The 19,988-nt window shown below is 41.7% G+C and overlaps 1 protein-coding gene across 1 annotated transcript in view; it reads right to left on the reverse strand.

Annotated features, from left to right (window-relative positions):
* Positions 1 to 1,604, reverse strand: part of ME1 (malic enzyme 1) — a 154,974-nt gene extending 153,370 nt beyond the window's left edge. Inside the window, exon 1 of the mRNA XM_063150571.1 lies at positions 1,419 to 1,604. Within this exon, the coding sequence (XP_063006641.1) occupies positions 1,419 to 1,523 (105 nt within the window). The 5' untranslated portion in view covers positions 1,524 to 1,604. The remainder of the gene's footprint in view (positions 1 to 1,418) is intronic.
* Between the last annotated feature and the right edge of the window lie 18,384 nt (positions 1,605 to 19,988).

The following is a 19,988-nucleotide window of genomic DNA, read 5'->3' on the forward strand; positions in this document are numbered from 1 at the left end:
AGCAAGGTCCTTCCTCTTTAGCATCTCATCTGTGACAACCCATCCTTACTGTACACTGTTCAGAGGCAAGATGTAAGGTGCATGAGCATAGCCATGAGCCTGCCTCTGGCTGCCCTTCAGTCAACGCATTTTAGAACAGGCCCCTTTTTATTTTTCTAAACAAGGTGAGTTTTCTGTTGGGTTGGCCTTCCTGGTTATGCTGAATCACTTTTTCCATGTATACTACAGCAGCTTAAACACAACCCCAAGCAAAACAGCCTTTCCTTGGTTTCTTCTTGGGAGTTTTATATTTTGGTAAATTTTCCTTTAACCTGACCTCAGGAGACCTTCTCAGGCCTGCACAGACTTAAGACAGCCTCTAAGGAAACTTTGTAGTCAAGCACCAAGACTAATAAAAGCACTATTCATCTAACTTACACATGGAGCTTTTAGTGATGAGTCAACCTGTCCAGTAAAACTAGAGACACAGTTTTGGTCCAACAATTTATCCAACTCGGCAACAAGCAAAATGACTGTATAACATTCCAATGCGGATGTACAAGTCAGAGCACCATTCCAGTTAATGTGCAAGGTGAAATTTGGAGGTAAGGGTCTGACCAAGGCTTCATTTGCTAGGTGTGGTTTATTATCTACCGTTAACTAATTTTCATTTTGTCATGCCAATTTAATTATTCTATTATTTGAACTTTGCATCATCTTTATCAAGGCTGTAGTGCAAACACTTCTCTGCTCAGCTTTATGTTTCCCAGATTAGTTTTATACGTTTAGAAAGTTTGATGAAGCTGAACTGCCATTCTTAAGTAAACTGGGAATGCGTCAAAAAGGTTTGCTGTGGCATCTCTCAGAAAAGCTGACTGCATTAGCTGATGCAGAGCGGGGAGGAAACTGCAGTTGCAGTTTAGAGCTCCAAGAGGAATAGTTGCGATTAACACATTTTTCACCCTGCCAGGGGAGAAAACGCAGGACAGCACCAAGAGCCACTTCTGCCAGCAGGAAACGAGGTGGGGCATCCGTGGGGAAGAGGATTGGAAAAGAAGGAGGGTACCGGGAAAACAGAAGCAGGGCAGCAGGAACTCGCATCAGAGCGGCGTAACTTTCAGCAGCATCCTCCTCCCCGTGCTGCCGCTGCAGCTCCTCTCCCCTGGGCGCTGCCGAGGGATGGCTCCGCGGCCCGGGCCCGCAGGGGAGGCGGCGGGCACGGCACCGGCGGCCCCCCGCCGCCCGGAGGAAGAGGAAGCGGCGCCGGGCCCGCAGGAAGTGCGGCTGCCCCGCGCCCGCCGCCCCCGGCCCGGCCCGGCCCGGCGGCCGCTGCGCCGTGACAGGTGGCGGCGGCCCGAGGGGCCCCGGGGCAGCGGCCGGCAGGACCGTTCGTAGCCGCGCTCCTCGCCCAGCGGCGCACCTGCCCCGCCCGCCCCTACCTTGTTGAGGTGGGGGTCGCGGAGCACGTCGTAGCCCCTCTTCATGGTGAGCTGCAGGGGCCGGTCGGCGTCCCGCCTCTTCTCGTCTCCCTTCCCTGCTTGCATGGTGCGGCGCGGCGGGGCTGACTGCCGTCAGGTCGCTGCGGGAGCGGAGGCAAAGTGGCGGCGGCTCCTCCTGCTGAGGTGACCGCCCGGCGGGGTGGGATGATCCTACCGGAGGGCGGGAGGGAGAGAGGGAGGGGGCAGAGCCGTGGCGAGGCGCCGCCGCCGCGGGAGGGGGTCACCGGCGAGCCGCTGAGTCACCGGCGGCTCCGCGCGCAGCCCAGCGGCCGCCCAGGTGCGAAGGGCAGCGCGGGCGCGGACCGGCAGCCCTGCCCCGCGTTGCCGGGGATGCGGGCTGTGCTGCCTGCCCGCGCTGCGGAGGGGCCGCCCGCAGAAGGAGGCCGGCCCGGGATCACCTGCTGCGGGGGCTCGCCGGCGCGGCTCTGCCTCGTCACGCCGGGTTTGGCTCGGCGGCTGCCGAGCTCCGCGCCCGGAGCCCATCGGCCCGCAGCCCGCCGACCCCCCCGGGCGGCCTCACGCAGGAGCCGGGCCTCCGCGCTTGAGTCACGTTCAAGTTTCACTTTCCTTCTGCTATTTAAATGGCCATGAAATCCAATCTTTCCCGAAGGGGACGGACTGCATAGCTTCGTACAGTCCGGAGCGCATGTTTGATGTAATTAGCTGTGGGCTGGCCTCAGCTGCGGTGGTCGGGGTCATGCCTGGTCAGGATGGAGGGCTCCGGGGCAGAGCAGGTGCTTAGCTGGTTTGTACCGCTAGCCCTGATGTTTGTTTTCAGTGTGGTCTCAAATTCTTTGCATACAACCCATTGTGTGCTGTATCACTGTGGCTTTATTCCTCTAAATTCATGTATGTAAGCAAAAATAATTTCCATATGGATGCTATAGTCCTGCTGGAGAATTTACACAGCTTTAAATGCGTGACTAGAGGATTAATTTAGAAGGATTTTGTTTCTGTCGTCAAGCAGCAATGAGCAGATACAGATTTTGCAGCTCTGTCAAACTTACCTCTTCACATTTAATCAGTAGGCCTTGTATCCATACTACTACCTAATCTTATATAAAAAAAAACTTCCATAGAATCTGGCTTTTACCGAATTTCCTATTAAGTAGCTTTGAGAAGTTTATTTGCAGATAAGTAACAAAGGAAAGTTGGAAGCATTCCAAGTCTCTATTTCTGGAAACTTGACTTGCAAGTCAGCAGAAAATTCAGTAAATAGATTTGTCCCTTGCTCCACCATCTCAGTATTATGGAAAGCAGTGAACTAAAATTAAAAATTTCTTCAAAACTTTAAACCTGAAGTCTTTCTGATCAATTATCCAGCTTCCCTTGGATTTCTCTGACTAGCTAAATATCTTCCTCCCTACCCAAGTCCTGAATATTACTATCAGGTATCAGGGATATGTGGTTTCATTTCAGCTCTTTTTTAGTTATAAAATTGAAAAGCAACATAGAAACATCCTTTCTCCTTTCTTCTGAGTACACTGAAACCATTCTGATAGAATGCTTACTGGTGCAATATTTTGTCTGAGAGTAATGTGTACTGATGTAATTTTTATCTTCATGTTGCAACACTGTTTATAAAAAAACCCTCTTTGATTTATGTGAAAAGTCACTGCAATCATTGTGAGTACCTGCTCAGAGGTCTGACCCCAGCCAAGTACTTGTGCTTGTCCAAGTACTTGACTCACTCTGCCCAAGTTATAAAAGGTATGTAATGAAGCAGCTAATTAAAGTCAAATGCATTGGGATATATACATTCTTTTAATGTAATCAGAATTCAAAAACCATTTACTACTGTGTTTTTAGTGTGAATTTACTCCTCCCTGTCTTCCTAAAAATACAATTTATTTCCATTTGTTGAGTTCAAACACTAATAAAAACTAAATTATAACTATCTTCTGAGATAAATGAGTTGTAAGAATAGCAGCAGATCTTTTCAGCTCAAAAGAAGACCAAAGAAACAAGAAAAAATCGTGTCATGTGTCACTTGTAAAAATCTTCCACTTGAGACCTGGAACATTTTACCATTTAATGAGATTAGTAAGGATTTATTTGTCCAAGTCTGCTGTTAGTGATTACTTTTCTTCTAGATGCTATACCTTCCTTCAAATTCAGTTGAGCATTTGTATTGCCTTTACAGAATGTCTTTGATCAAGAGAAATTTCAGAGTGGCTTTTCTAGGACCTCAAAATATTCAAACTGTAAAAATAATTCAGGGGTCCAAAGGAGTAATGCTCAGCAGTTACATCTACAGTCAAAGGTCATTATTCCAAAAGAGGACTGCATTGCATAATAATGGCATAATATAGTCCTATTTATAGGACTATAAATAAAGCTTTTGTAAGTGACCAAATTATTTGTAATGCCTGTGTACACAATATAGATTTTTTTTTTGTAAATGTTAGCCCACATTCAGATTATTAGTGGGCATTGTACACTGTTGGTGGGTTTCTGACAGAAAATGCAGTTATTTTGCCCTTCTGGCAGGCACTTAATTCTTTTTCTCAAATGGTTTCTGTATGGAACACTTTTAAAACTCTTACTCATGATTTTTCATAAGTACTTATGGTTTCTTCCCACCTTCTGTATTTCTTGTCTCTCTCAAATCTCCTCAGATGTACTGAGGATATATGAAAAGCCCCACTTGAAACTGTCCTAGGAAAAGAAAGACTAGAAGGAAGATTGGTGGTGTGATTTAACCCTAGACAGATACTAAGCACCATGCAGCTGCTTACTCGCTTCCTGAGAGGGGGAGAACTCAAAAAAGGTAAAACATATGGGTTAAGAACAGTTTGATAAACAAAATGAAGTAAAATACAGTGTAATATATTTATTAAAAGTGAGGTAACAAAAAAAAGAGGAGTAAAACCCAGAAAAACCCAAGTGATACAGAAGACAATTGCTCACTTCCTTCTGACCAAACTCCAGCCCAACCCCGAGCAGCAATTGGCCCCTCATGGCCAAATCCCCTGATTTAATTTAATGAGCATGATATTGTGTGGTATGGAATACCCCTTTGTGTCAGCTGTCCTGCCTATGCTCCCTCGCAGCTTTTGTGTCTCCTTGTTGGCAGAGCATGAGAGAATGAAAAGTCCTTGACTGAGGGTGAACACTATTGAGCAACAGCTGAAACATCAGTGTTATCAACATGATTCTCCTACTAAACCCAAAATGCAACACTCTACCAGACATTAGGAAGAAATTAACTCTATCTCAGCCAGGAACTTGACAACCTGCTTTTTCAAGCCAGTAGTAAGGACAGATAAGTCCAGGAAAATACATTTCTTTATTGTATTTAATTAAGATGACTCACTGTGTTTAAATATTTAAGAATGGAACTTTGGAAGTATCCTTGTGGTACACTATGAGTGATCAGAGGATTTGGATTCCCTCAAACTATTTTTTGAACCACTGTTGATTTTGGGAGCTGCGTATCCTGCTGTGACACTGGGGAGGGGTTATCTTTCAGGGCTACCAGTTTGGAAGAAGAGGAAGGGAACTCTTGTGTCCTGATGAAAACATCCAGTTAACTACTTTTAGGGTGGTACTTGTGTGTTGTGCCTGACTTACCCCATTAAGATCTGTTGTCAAACTATTAGCAGTAACAGTTGGGTGCTCACTGTGGGGTCACAGTACTCCAGGCAAGACCTCATCAGCCCTGAATCAATGGAAAGCTTTACTTCACGTGTTTGAACCATGCCAGTGCCCTCCATACTTGTCAGCACAATGTTTGCTTTTTTGCAATAGTGCAGCACTGTTAACTTCTGCTGGGCTTGTGATCCGGTATAACCCCGGGTCCTTTTGTGAGCGGTGCAGGTTGGGTAAGCTCATTGGGAGAGACTTTTAAGATCATTGAGTCCAACTGTTAACCCAGCACTGCCAAGTCCAACGCTAAGCCATGGCCCTAAGTGACACGCCTACACCACTTTTAAATGCCTCCAGGGACAGTGACTAATTAAAGGATGGAGAAGCTCCTTTAACCCTCCTTGTGCTGCTCATGTATTTATAGAAACATATGTTTCTGTACATTTGTTTACTGAGTTACAAATTTTTATTGAGTTATAAATTTTTTTTGGATTGGCCATACAAAGTCAAATTTGGCAGGAACACAAGGTTAGTTTTAAAAAAGATTAATTGTTTCATGATCTACAAACTAATTGGAGCATTTTTAAAGGCTCTTTAACATAAATATTTTACAGTAGTGGGTAGCAATCCTGACTTGTGCTAGGTAACTTGAAAATTAAATTGGATTTTTCATCATTGGCACATATGTTTTTAGTTAGGCTGAAGGAGAAGCAAAAATTGAACTGTATAAGCAGTATGAGGTTATTGTTTAATAATGATTTTTTTATTATCTTGAAGTGATTTTTATAACACAAAAGTGGTTTTTCTTAAAGATATACTTCAAAGTAGACAATGCACTCCTGAAGTTAAGGGCAGAATCTAGTAGAAGGTTTGAAATGCCCAAGTGCCCACACTGAGCACTGCCGGCCTGGCTGTCCCTGCCCACACTCCCAGGGCTCCCACCCACCCTGCCATGGTTCAATACCCCATATCAGCTCTCAGGGTCATCGATCACTGCCCCAGCAGCACCACAGCCCTGCCTGGGCCTGGCCATGGGCCTGGCTGTCCTGGACTCTGACCACCTTGCCAGCCTGGCCTCCACAGCCTCGTCACTACAGAGTCACCCAACAGTCATGAGGCTGTCCCTGTCCACTTGTGGGCTGACTTGCCAGCCTGGCCTCCACAGCCTCGTCGCTACAGTCACCCAACAGTCATGAGGCTGTCCCTGTCCCTGGTTACCCTCGCTGGGCGGACCTCACCTCATGTTCTCAGCTCAGCCTCAGGCCAGCCTCAGCAGCACAGCACACGTGGACAGGGCTGCCCTCAGCTGCCCCAGCCGGCTCTCCTCCTTCAGTGGGGGTGGTGGGACAAGCCATGACTGGTGGCACCTTGCCCGCCTTTCTGGCCCAAACGGGGACACCGCTGGCCCCAGCGCACGCCGCACCCTGGCCAGAAGATGCGTGTGGAGAAGGCAGAGCTAGGCTCTTTTCACAGATGAGGAGTGCAGTGCTAAGAGGTGGCAGCAGCAAGGTGCACTCAGAGAACATCCAATTAGGCTTAAGCACAACTTTTTCAAGCAGAAGGGTGGTGAGCGCTCAAGCAGGCTGCCAAGAGAGGCTGAAGAGTTTCGTGCCTGCAGCATTTCAAAACTTGACAAGTCTGTGAACAATCCAGCTTTGAAGGTCAGTCTGTTGACAACAGAAGGTTGGGCCAGATGAACTTCAGACATCCTTTCCAACGTAGACTGTTACGTGATTCTGCAGGTAGTACACAGCTGAGAGTGACAAATTCTCTGAACATGCAGGCATTTCTACAGGAATTTCATTAGAGCCACAAAAGGCTGTTCCTCCTCATGAATTCACCAGCTTTCTTTGATCTCGCTCTTCAGTTTCTGACTCTCCTTCCATTAAGGCTTCTATAAGGCTGTTTGACCAGTGGGATTTTTACTCAGAACTTGCTTCATACCTCTCATGCTTTATCCCTTTCTGCTAAGGGTTTTATCCTACATGCATTAAATTTAGTTAAACTGTTGAACTTCAACAACTAGTGGTAAGTATCCTAAGACTCCACAATCTTGGAATGCCTTGCTGGGTTCATAAAAAAACTAAAATCTAAAATTATTTCAGCATAATACATGCATTATATATATATATTTATATATATATATCAGTAAAACAGTAAGAATGCTGTTACAATTGCTGTTAGTCAACATCCCATTGTCCAGGTGTCTCAGGGAAGAAAGCTGTGCCTGGCCCAGTACATGTTGCTGGAGATGTTGAAGCACTGTGAGAGCATGTCCACATCACATGGTACCATTAGGAACTTCCAGCACCTCTCAAGTCAGATGTAAATTAGGAAGAGACAAACAGAAGTAGTTGCATGTCTGCATAGCCACTCACACTTCACAGTAGGCCTGGAGTAGAATGAGACTTTAATTTTCCCACATGGCAGTGTTACCATATTGACTGGTAGACCATGTCCTTGTAATTATAGTAAATCTTGCACAAGGCAATTAAAATATGCATGCCACAGTGCAGCATGTTCTCAGAAGATATTCTGGCTGTATTTATGCTTCAAGAAGATTAAATAATGCTCAAAATAAGCACCCTTTTCCAGTGTTTTTCCAAATAGTGCAGTTTTCTAAGAATTTGTTCTATTTCTACAAAAAATACCCCAAAACTGTAGAGACCAAATTATTCACTTGTTGTCTTTTAATCTCACAAGATCAAAACTAATGTGAGGAGCAATAGATTTCAAAGGTGATTTAAAATGCCAGTATTTTGAATATGCAGACACTCTGGAATGACTTAAATGACCTACATAAAGGCGTGAAAACTCACATTCCTTCTCTTCAAACTATTCAAAATCAAGTAAATCTTCCTTGAAATATCCTGTTAAAATTAATTTCCTGAATTGGCTGGGGATGAGGAATGTAAAATATTTCTAGATTCCACAGCCTGCTTATCTGAAGGATAGGAAATCTTGATAGTGTTATCTTTTCATCACTAATGCAAATGCCTATATTTAACACTGCACCTAGTTTTAGAAATTTAGATGTGCACATTTATTTCCATCTGAAATATTTTAGAGGTATTTTGTAGAAGAATGTTTCAGATTAGGAGTTTAAAATTTTTAGATTGTTTGGTTAACTGTCTCAGAGCAAATTTTTCTTGGCTTCGTTTTAGTTGCGCTAACACTGAATTTAGGACTGAAGATTTTTGAATGCCAGAATTAAATTACTATGACTTTATGGTATGATTTGTATCATAATGCTGGGAGTTCACTGTCTTGCTAGGAATAATAGGATTTAGAAAAAGGCCCCAAACAGCACTTTTACTTAAATTGCTGTGTCAGATCTATGTTCCAGCAATAAGAGTGGAAAATCTGCAAGACTCCTTCCATTGTTTATAAAAAAAGGGTGAATTCTTTCAGCTCTGCCAATTACAGACAAATTTTCAAACAACTTCAGCACCTTTAGGATAATTTTGGAATAGTATTAGCAAGTGCACTTCCATTGTTTGCTTCCATGGTTATGTCTGGCCCAGGAATTTTAACAGTTTAGCAACAGACAAAGCATGCTCAGAAATTTTCCTCTTTTAACTATTTTGTCTCCTATACACAGGAGCTCATGAAGGGCTTTTTCTTTTCCATGTGCTAATTACCATAAATATTTTGGAGTTTGTTCTACAAACTCTGTTTTGTTTTCCAAATCATTAGCAATGTTAAAAACAAACCTTCTGACAAAAATGTTGGCAGAAGCTCAAACAGAAGTCCTAGTTCATCAAGGAAACCCTTCCCTAAGCAAAGGGAACTGTGTGGGGTCCTTTACATGCTGTTCAATTGCCAAAACATGTGAGGTTTAGCACATGAAATTCCAGTCATGCTTAGGTTTTTTATGTACAAATCATTTGGACAAGACCAATTAAAAGTTAAAATCAGTTGAATCTTCAGGAAAGAAGGATGAGGCAGTACTTTTAGAGGTAGAGATTTGCCACTATGCTTTAACAGGAGGCTGTAAAGACTAGGTAAAGGGATCACGGAAATCAATGGCAGTGATGCTTGTTTTGCAATACTTGTAAAAGGTCTAGGTAGCTTCAGCATGAGTACAAAACACAAGGGCAAAAGTATCATGGAATGGCCTGGGCTGGAAGGGACCTTAAAGGTAATCTGGTTTCAACCTTCTGCAGTGGGCAGGGACACTTCCCACTAGAACAGGTTGCTCAAAGCCCCATCCAACCTGGCCTTGAACACTTCCAAGGATGGGACATCCACAGCTTCTCTGGGCAACCTGTTCCACTGCCTCACTATCTTCATAATGAATAAATTCTTCCTAATATCTAGTCTAAACCTGAAAGAGCTCAGTCTAAAGCCCCCTTATCCCATCACTACATGACTTTGTAAAAAATTCCTCTCCATCTTCCTTGCAGGTAGTGGAGGGCTGCTCTAAGGTCTTCCCAGAGCCTCCTCTTCTCCAGGCTGAACCATTCCAGCTCTCTCAGCCTGTCTTCATAGTACAAGCCCAGGATGGAGTTGCCTGTCTGGTCTGCAAGTACACTTCTACAGCTCATGTTGAGCTTCTTGTTGACCAAACCCCCAAGGTCTTTCTTCCCAGGACTCTCAGTCCTTTCATCACGCAGCCTGTATTTGTGCTTGGGATTGTCCTGGCCCAGGAGCAAGCCTAGGGTTAAGACTGCATTTGGCTTTGTTGAATTTCAGGAGGTTCACATAGGCCTATCTCTCAAGATTGTCCAGGTCCCTCTGGATGACATTCCTTCCCACCAGCGTGTCAACCATACCTCACAGCTTTGTGCCATTGGCAAACCTGCTGAGGGTGCACTCAGTCCCACTGTTTATCATTTTACCAAGCTTAACACCTGAAAGAGAACACTCAAGTAAGGGCTCATAGTTCATGCTTCACTAGAGCATCATAAAGAGTGTTTCTCTCCAACCACTTTTAAGATGATTCTCACCTCATGATTATTCCAGTAGTAGCAGTCAATGTCCCATGAATTTATTCACTGATAGATCTGTTCACCTTGTCATCCAAAGAATCTTTCTATACAGCTCTATAGAGGCCCTCAAAGGTCTGGAGACTATAGCTTTAATACAGTGGTTCTGCATACCATAAATTCTTAATATGAAGCTAACAAGCATCTAATAAAGATTTCTACTGAGATAACAATAACTTCCCATACCAAAACCCCAAACGGATGCTATGTTTCTAGGACAATATTTTGAAGATAAACTAACGCGGTCATTTTGAAGTTTGAAAATCTTTTCCAAATAGCATTATGTCCTTTTTCATAATTAAGATTATTTCCTCTGGCCTTAATTTGTAAAAATGTCCAATGTTATTTTCTGTTGTACAAAAGAAAATAAATAACAGAGACTTTGTTTAAACAGCAGATTTTCTGGTTGCAGGTGGTCATGTACAAGATAATTCACCATTACTGTGGATTTGCAGTTACAGGACAAGAATGACAGAGTTTCAGAAATAATGTGGCGTTGTTTCCTGTGCATAGCAATTAGTTGGTGGCCTAGTTCAGATGAGAGTTTCAGTGTCTTATAAAATGTCAAAAGAATAGCTGTCCTAGTTAATATAATTGACTGCAAGGGACAGTTGAAAGGCATGGTTTATTTATTTAAGGAAACATTATCCAAAAATTAAACAAATTTGGGCAATAAATAAGCTGTAGGGAGAAATATGAGTAAATGATAAATTTTAGAAGTGGACTGACAAAATCATTACTGCACAGCATTAAATGTCTTACCTGGCAAATAATCAGATGTCTTCTTGCTTAAGTTTGTGAGCAGTTCTATTGATTCATACTTGTAAGAAGAGACTTCTTGAAGAAAAACATTACTCAAAATATGTTTAAATGTTTATGTTCAATAAATAAATATGTAAATAAACATATCATTACTTGTTACTCTATCCTATCATTACTGCTTGTACAGTCCTTATAATTCTTCTGGTGAATGCTTACACCACAGGTTTCCCTTATGGCTTTACCCAAAACCTCTAAATCTCCATTAAAAAGAGAATGTTATTGATTTTCAGCAAGTCCCACTTCCATACAGCCCATGCAGTCTGTGCTGTGACTGCACAGCAGTGCCTCTAAAGGAAGGCACTGCTGGGGGAAGTACAACACCTACAATGACTCAGAGGCCTCTTTCCTAAGTGGTGCTAAGTAAATTAAAGTAATCCATTGTGTATGTTTAATATTTGGATTGAATATAATCTGCCATTTCGTTACTCACTCATTTGCTATTGAAAGGACTTTTGAAATTCCATCTCACTCTGCCTTCCTCCCTGCAGCTGTAAGCATACAGTCAGACTTTCTTTGCCAAGGTCCGTTTGGCAATGAAGACTAGTTTCATGAGTCAGAAAATACAAGACTTTCTCAAAATCCTGTTATCATCTATCTTTTCTGTGTGGAAAAGTTGCTCTCTGAACTTGCCCTGGCAGTGCAAAAATGCTGCAGGTGGCATTATTTATGGAAACTGAACTAATGGTACTATTAGTAATACAAGAGTATTACCCTTGTTCCCTACAAAGTGTGAGCTCCCTGTTCTCTGAAAACCACTTCTTGGTTTACTTCTGATGCCTGTAATCCGTGGCCAAACCAAAGAACGTCCATGACCCCAACAGTTTTAGTGTTGGCTGGCCAGCACTAACCAGGCCTGCAGGAGGTGGGTACAGGGTGCGCGTAGCTGAACTGCGGAGCACCGCTGCAATTTGCTGCTGCACTACTCAGCTGCTCAGATGTATCTACCAACTTGTCATTTGAAAGCACAATGGTGATCCTACTGTACTGTGCTAATTCCATGTGCTAGGAACACTGGTCTGCAGAGAGGTAGTTATGAATTTATTGTGGCTGTCCATGAAGTGGTTGTTGTATTCAAGCTCCGGATGCTGCAGCCTCACTGGGTGCTTATTCCCCCATAAATTTACCAGCAGGAATAGATGTCAACAGCTTACTGCTTAATGCTCTGGCAGAAACTGCAAAAAGCAAAGAGAAAACCAAACATTAAGGGTTTTGACAAATACCTTCAAATACATCTGCATGGAGGATGAGGAGGGGCAACAGTCTTCTAGCAATGCAGGCCTGTCCCAAAGCAAGTCCAGTCATTGTGGCACAATGAAGGTGGACTATGTTCCCAGAAATCACAGTGTGGTGGAGATACTGTCGGCGTAAGGTTTAGTATCCATTTATCCTTGGTAATGCAGACTGCAGGTGCTGGATTGGACATGAGGAAATAATAATAAAAAAAGGTTCTACCTGGTACTATTAGCATATATTAAAGATAAACTTCAGAATTCCTTGTCACATGAAACAGTGCTTCTCCATCATAAGGGTGACAGATCTTGCCTCATTAAACAGCCACCTAAAGGTGCTGGGGTTTTCCCCCCTTTTGTTACTAGAATTAAAAAAAAAATAAAAAATAGTTGCCTCCAGTGCAAGAGTCCCCAGTTCTTTTCCACTGTTTGATGTAAATACAGCATTAACTAGTGAAATATAGGTGGACGGGAAAGGAGTTTTGCAGAAGGCAGGAGCTAATGGTCCACACAGTGCTTCCATAAAGTAGGTGACCAGGTAGGCAGGATCTTTCTGTAAATTTTCTTGTGACTGACTGTAGTCAGTTTCCTTGTAATGAAATTACACTGGCCTTGCTTTTACTTCTCTGATCATGCCTCAAAACTGAGCTAATTTGATTTCTTTCCTGCTAGAAATTATTTATTCTGACTGAGTCAGAATCCAGTGAGTGTTTTAGACCCCAAAGGAATTGTTTGTTCTAAGAATTAGCTACGTGGGATGTGCAGTGAGTCCAGACTCAGAGCCTTGAACAGATTGTTCAGATGAAAGGGGGAGGGTAACCTCCTTACACTACAAGATATCAATTTTAACTTCTCTTTAAAAGATAATTCAAATAGTATAACATGGTTGCTCTCAGGCCAGATGTTGGTATGGTCAGTTTTAGCTACAAGGTCACACACTGTGGTTGGGTCAGGAAGAGAATCTGTGAGAAATGTAATCTCCTTCTCAGAAAAGCACCAGTGTAATCACTGTGTCCTAACAAGCATGACAGTGCCAAGGTGAACTGAGAGTATGTTCAGTTACACACAGCATTTGCACAACATTTAATCCACAAACTGTTTTGTAAAGACCAAGTGAATAATCTTTAAGCCACCTACCTGGAAACACGTAGTTGCACTTTTTAACTTTCATTTGGCAAAACATTATGCTGAGTGTTGAGTACCCTGAATCTCCTTAGGTTTCCAGAATAAGTCTATGGCTTTTCTAGAACTGTGCCTTTAAATGATTTAGCAGCTTTCAAATACACATAGTTGATGTATATGTAAAGACATAGTCCCTTCCCCTCTGAGTTTTAAATCTGAGGTCCTTATCCAGCAAACATTTCCCTGCATATTATATTTTAATGTGTGTGAGAGGTTCACATTAAACTTCCACTGGGAAATATTTACAGAAAGACCACACCTGCTGAGCTTCAGCTTTTTGGCAAGTGCACTACAGAGGCCTAATGGGAATTCATGGAGAAGAAAGGTTGCCTGCATTTTAAAAGGGTGTGAACCCTCCAAGCTCTGAAGCTATGTGCAAGTTTATATTTAGATAACCTGAAAGCTCTGCCTATAAATTGTCAGGGAGAATTAATGAGTAGTGCATATGCAGTGTATCAAACATTGGTGTCTCAGCCACTATTTTCAAATGCACCAAAGTACATGTGTGTTCATTACTGATGGCACTATACAATAACACGTGTTTAAAGCCACATTATTAGAATGTACCTGAATGCAGAAACCAGTGACCCGCTTTCTTTAATAGCTGGGAAGCACTTTTTGTGTTCCAGCAAGTTCTTCTAAAGGGGTTTGTGAATCAAGCAGTCCTGAGACAGTTCATCCTAGAATATAATATTGATGTTTAAAAGAAATAAAATGCAAGTTCTATCTCAGCATGGCTTCAGTTTCTCATTTTTTCCCTTGGCCACATTTTTTTTCATGCGCTCTACTGTAATGTATTTTTACTAAGCTATGTCATGTTTTACAAAAGAAAAACATTATATATAAAGTATATAACTTTTATTTTGCTTGTGGACTCCATGCTACAGCTGTAAATCTCACATTTCTTCTTTCTGACTTATTTCTGATGAGAGACAGTATGAAGATATCAATGGCTTTGGAATGGTATGTATTATTTATTTATGTCCCAAAGTTGTTAGCAATTATCTTAATAAGACTGAATACTCTGCAGCTCTTGCCAGCCTTGCAGTAGCTCTCAGTCCCCTTTCCCTTCTCACCCCAAGCTCCTTAGTAGGTCTATTATTTCATTTGGAGTTAAGGTACAGCATGTCTCATAGTTTTAACTCCTGAGTCTTCTCCTTTACACCTAGAGATGGCATTCATATGAATTTGTAACATGATGAGCCTTTCCTGTAATCTCTAAAAATATGTTTGCTATCTCAAAATACTTTCTCTCAAATGGCAATCCAGATTCCTGGGCACCATAGTTTAATTCAAGATGTATTAAAAGACTGCATGAAGTGAAGACTTTATATCTGCCTTTATATTTAGCTTCCTTTTTTTTCCCCACTGGTGAGTGAACCATGTGTTGTAACAGCCTGCTCATTTCTAAAGAGCAGTGATGCTGTCTCCTGCAGAGGCTGCTTCACTGTGAACTCGCTCTGCAAGATGCTGAGTTGCTCTGGCCCTCATTCATCCAAGTTGTAGATGCTGAGCTGCTGGACTAAGATCAGTGCGTAACAGTTTTCAAGATACAGCTTTGTTCCAAGAAGCATTGTTCATCATTTACTCCTGTCAGAGGATGGGGCCTAAATAAAGGAAATAGTCTTGTCTTTCTGTTTTGTTTGTCTAGCAGAAGAGTGACTATTAACCTAGACTGGAGGACTTTAAAATCAGCTCAACTTGCAAAGTCCACCCGCTTTGCTCTGTAATGATGTTAAGGTCATGGTAAGCTGTATATTTTTGTGTAAAAGTTAAATTAAGAGCAAAAATAAATTATTACCAAAAAATAATCTAACACATTCTAACTTTGTTGATATTTCGTCAAGCAATAATGAACTGGGAATTTGGCCAGTATATTAAAAATATACTTAATAAATCCTACGTTATTCTTGTAGCTCCCTTCCACATCAGCATATTTTGTGATTCTGTGAATTAATCATTTAGATGTATATAGATTGCACAGCAAAACAGTGAAATAATTGATTCATGTATGTGATTACTAGTGTACCAATTAAAAACTAACCTTTTCTTGGAAGGCAGGAAGGCAGTGCAACTTTGACTTAGGACTTAACACAGTAATTTATGAACTGGAAGGAGAGTAGAAAACTGTCTCAAACATACTGGGTATCTTTAGGAAAAGAAAAATTTTGGGTCATCTAACTGGCACTCATATATACACTGCATTTTAGTGTTAAATGTGGCAGTGTTGCCATCCCAAGTCACCCACTTCTGTATTTATAGCTGTTTGTGGAGGCAACACAGTAAGCAGATCAGCAGCTCGATTTAATTAAAATGAACTATTTTCCACTGGATTTTTGCTAACTGAAGTAATTATCTGCACTCTGTATGATGCACTCAGAGCTATATATCAGCATGTAGAAGTGATGCAAAAAGGCTGGAGGGGTGGAATGCCAGCAATAACTTCACTTGGTAGTGGCACTATATATTTGTCCCTGAGGTAACAGTCAAAACCTGAAAATTTGTTCTCAATGTAAATGGAAAACAAGTGTTAAAAGACCCGTTCTAGGTAGATAAAAGAGGTTTGTAGCTGGCTCTGAAAAGAACTTGACCTTCTGTCAGAGACCCTGCCAGTGGACTTGAGGAATCTTGCAATTACTACTGGCTGTTCCACTTGTCAGCAAATCCATTGTTGTAGAGAAGGTTGCGAAGATATGTTTCTTCAGGCTCTGAAGTGTTTGCCTGAGAAAAGCCAGGTGGGCAAGAAGGGCTATAATGGAAAGCAAAAACACTCAAAAAACATTGTTATGTATATAATTTTGCTATGTTATGTATATAATTTTGTTTCTTAGGAAGCAACTTGCAGGGATTTGCAAAAACTATCTACTAAATATGCTGCAGTAGTTACCCTTGTCCTCCAGCTAACTAATTTCACTGTTCAGTTTCAGTTTGCATGTGATTTCACATTTCCCAGGTGCTGGAGCAGAGATTCCCCGGCGAGGCAGCTGCCCCTCAGTGCAGGTCCACGTGGAGCAAATATCCAGTTGGAAACCGGGATCCCATGGAGCAGAGGGATGCCTGAAGGAGGCTGTGACCCCGTGGGAAGCCTGTGCTGGAGCAGGCTCCTGGCAGGACCTGTGGCCTCATGGAACAAGGAACCCACCCCGAAAGAGGCTTTCTGGCCCCATAAGGGCACCCACTCTGGGACAGCATGTCCCTTGAGGGCAGAGCCCTGTGGAAGGGACCCACACTGAGCACTTAGTGAAGAACTGCAGCCTGTGGGGAGGATCTGCATTGGACAGGTTCATGCAGGACTGTCTCCTGTGGGAGGGACCCTGTGCTGGAGTCGTCCCCTGAGGAGGAAGGACTGGCAGAAAAATGTGGGGAACTGTCTGAACGCCCATTCCCTGTCCCCTTGTTCTGCTGGAGGTGAGCAGGTGGGGAATTCACAAATGAAGATGAGCCTGGGATGATGTAGGGGTGGAGGCAAGGTGGATTTTAGATTTGTTCTTTTTTCTCATTATACTACACCGATTTGATTGACAGTAAACTAAATTAATGTCCCTAGGTTGAACCTGTTTTGCTCATGAGAGTAATTGCTGAGTGATCTCCCTTGTCCTCATCTTTACCCAGAAGCCTTTAGTTGTATTTTCTGTCCAATGTCAGGTGAGGAGGGGAAAGATAGAAAGACTTTTGTGGACACGTGGTGTCCAGCTGGGCTCAACCCACCTCTGTCAGTAAAAAGACATTTTGTAAGTCCAGTCTTTGGACATGTGACAAGACGGCCTTTGTAATGTTATCCAGATAATCTGTAGTGATTTAAAATCCTATTGTAGTTTCTGTATCACTAGTTTTATTATTTGATTAAAATCCAGCAGAGCATTAAGGATTAAATTTGTCTGAGGATGAATGATTTACAATTAGTTAGAAAAAATGAAGGTATTAAAGAATATGCCAGGTTAATTTATTTGACAAATGAGTGTAAAGCTACTTACACAAACATTTCAGAACACAGCAGCACCTGGTAGGTAATAAATTTTGTAGAAGAAATGAAAAATATAATTAGTTGAGGACTGTAAAAACAATGCCAGGAGGTATAACTAAGCTCTATCTCAGTAAGAATGCAGGGATTGACTTCCTCTGCAGCCCACAGTTGTGCTGGGTCCCTCCAGTAGGTGACAGCCTGCAGGCCAAGGGATCCACGGGTAGGGAAGGTATGCTATACTTGGAGTTAGGACACGGTATGGTGGTGTCCAGCCTGGGATTTTTACAATTAATTTGTACTACAATATCTGCTAATGCCAAACTTTTAGTATTTTCCATTTTAATGTCAATAATACTACAGTAATGTTGACATCTAGCTTTCTAAAACACTACATGTTCTCAATTTGTTTATGTTGGTGATATTTGTTGTTTTACAGAAGTGTAGGACACACCTAGTGGTGACTGATTTAAGCCACTTGTCTGTTTGAATTCGGTCGTGATTTTGCTGTAACAACAGGATCAACAGCCTCATTTGCGGCACTACAAATGTAAAGAAACAAACTGTTCCAAAAAGTCTATGTGCACATTTACGTCTGTGGGTATTATTACCTTAGGTTGTTCCATTCAATTATTGTGAAGCGTTCATATGTTCCATATCCATTACTTCACACAGATATTAATTGTGTTCCATATATTTTGACAACTGTTTAGCCATGAGGTGGTATTTTCATAGAAGCATCTCTTTATATGGCATGATTTCAGGACATAATAGTAATTATCTACTCTAGGTATACCACTGTATATGTTAAACTGAAATTGTTTCTTCTCACACATATAACTTTATGGTAATCTCTACTCAATTTTATCTGCCATTTTATTATCTGGACACTCAGTGAGTATCAATCACATACCACTTGCCTTGTATTTTTGCAGCTCTTCACATTGGCCACCATTTTTAATTTACCTCAGTCGTAAGTATACCTGCAAATTTTGTCTGTGGTACCTACTTTGTCCTGGAGGGCCTTTCTTGGACTTAGGTTATGTAGTATGAGTTTGAGAGGCGAAAGTGTACTGACACAAGAAATCTTCAAGAAACTCGTGCTCATGGGAGGAAAATGTTTCCCTTCCTTCTCCTTCCACACTGGGCCGTAGCTACTTTTAGGAACAGAAGATCTCACAAGGCTCAAAGGAGGATGTCCAGGTACTAATGGTACCTTTCTCATGTCTTGCCTACATAATTGGATGTTTTCTGCAGTTAGAGAGACCTAATACATCAGCTTCCACATGTCAACTCCATGAGCTCAATTGCCAGGAAAGTTTATTATCTATCTTCAGAAAAATTCCCTAAGAAAAATCCCTAGGAAATCAGGGAATTTGCCATTCTGCTTGAGAATGCAAATGCTATATTGACAGTAGGTAGCAAAAGCTAAAGGCTAAGGTTATATGTTAATACCTGCTGTCAGTAAATTAAAAGTGAATTTGACTGTTTCCTTGGATGAATGAAGAAAGGCAGTGGTTAGAGTTGGGAATGATGCCCTCTCCCAGGCAGGAACAAGGATGTGGAGTGCTCTCTTCCTCATGCAGCATGCAGGTTCTCTGATTCCTTACTTACTCTTTGCACCAGCCTTCTCAGTCCTCTTCCCTTCTCACAAAGAATTAATGCTGACCTTGTACAGAAAAGCTGATTTCTCATTCATCTTCTTCCCTTATCCATCAACAACTAACCCTAAACACTTTGCCAAAGATTTCTAGTACTACAAGTCCTCTTTCCTTTGGGGGCAGAGTCCAGGGGGATTTTCCTGGCTCTTCATCTCAAGCAGGCATGGGTTCTTGTTTACTAAACCTGTCCACGTCCTCAGGCACATATTCCCAGACCCATGAGTTTTCTCTGACTCTGACTCCCTTCTGCCAATCCTGCTGCATTCAATGATTGATCTTGTATCTAATTTCACTAGTCACAGTTTTCCTTGGCAGAGCTCTAAAGGGTCTTAATTTGCTGATGTCGTTTGTCTAGTTAATTATTGAGTTTGGGTTTTCTTTCATATGATTGATATCTCTGCCAGAATTGCAGTAGCTATTAACAGAATTGTGGTTATTTCATTAAAATACAGAATGCTGAAATACATTAAGATATTCTGCTTTTGCCCCTAATTACTAAAATATTTTATTTTTTAGTGTAATTTATTTATACTTTCATATAATTTATTAACATGAAAAAGAGTTTGACAGCCAGATACAGTAAATATATGAAGGTATTCCAAAGTCATATCAAAACCTAATGCTGTTTTAATTAGAAACCTGAAATTACATGTCTAAGTTTGACAAGAAATACTTCCTCACACACCCAGCTGTAGGAACAGTGTAAAGCACTTATAGGATTATACCAGCTCATGAAATTCCCTGTACTTATTAATTTTGTGTCTTGTTTTCAGCTATATGTGTTATAGCACAAAGACTTGACAAGATGTGAGCAACTCTTAGTGTTGATGACTGTTAAAAGAAGAAGACTTTTGCATGGCTAGAATCTGAAATAGGATGTATTGGAGATTTCTTTATCACACTGTTCATTTATGTAAGAGTAGGTCAAACATGAATGACATTTATGTGGATTTTTTGCATTCTCCAAAATCACGAAGTGACAGGATAGGCCTATAAACTAAAGATTGCTGATTAATTGTCTTTCTTTTAGCAGCTGGAGATTATTACAATTCTGAAGTTTATGTAGACCTGTCACAATT

This window comes from Melospiza melodia, chromosome 3 (assembly GCF_035770615.1).
Source record: "Melospiza melodia melodia isolate bMelMel2 chromosome 3, bMelMel2.pri, whole genome shotgun sequence".
Taxonomy (NCBI): domain Eukaryota; kingdom Metazoa; phylum Chordata; class Aves; order Passeriformes; family Passerellidae; genus Melospiza; species Melospiza melodia.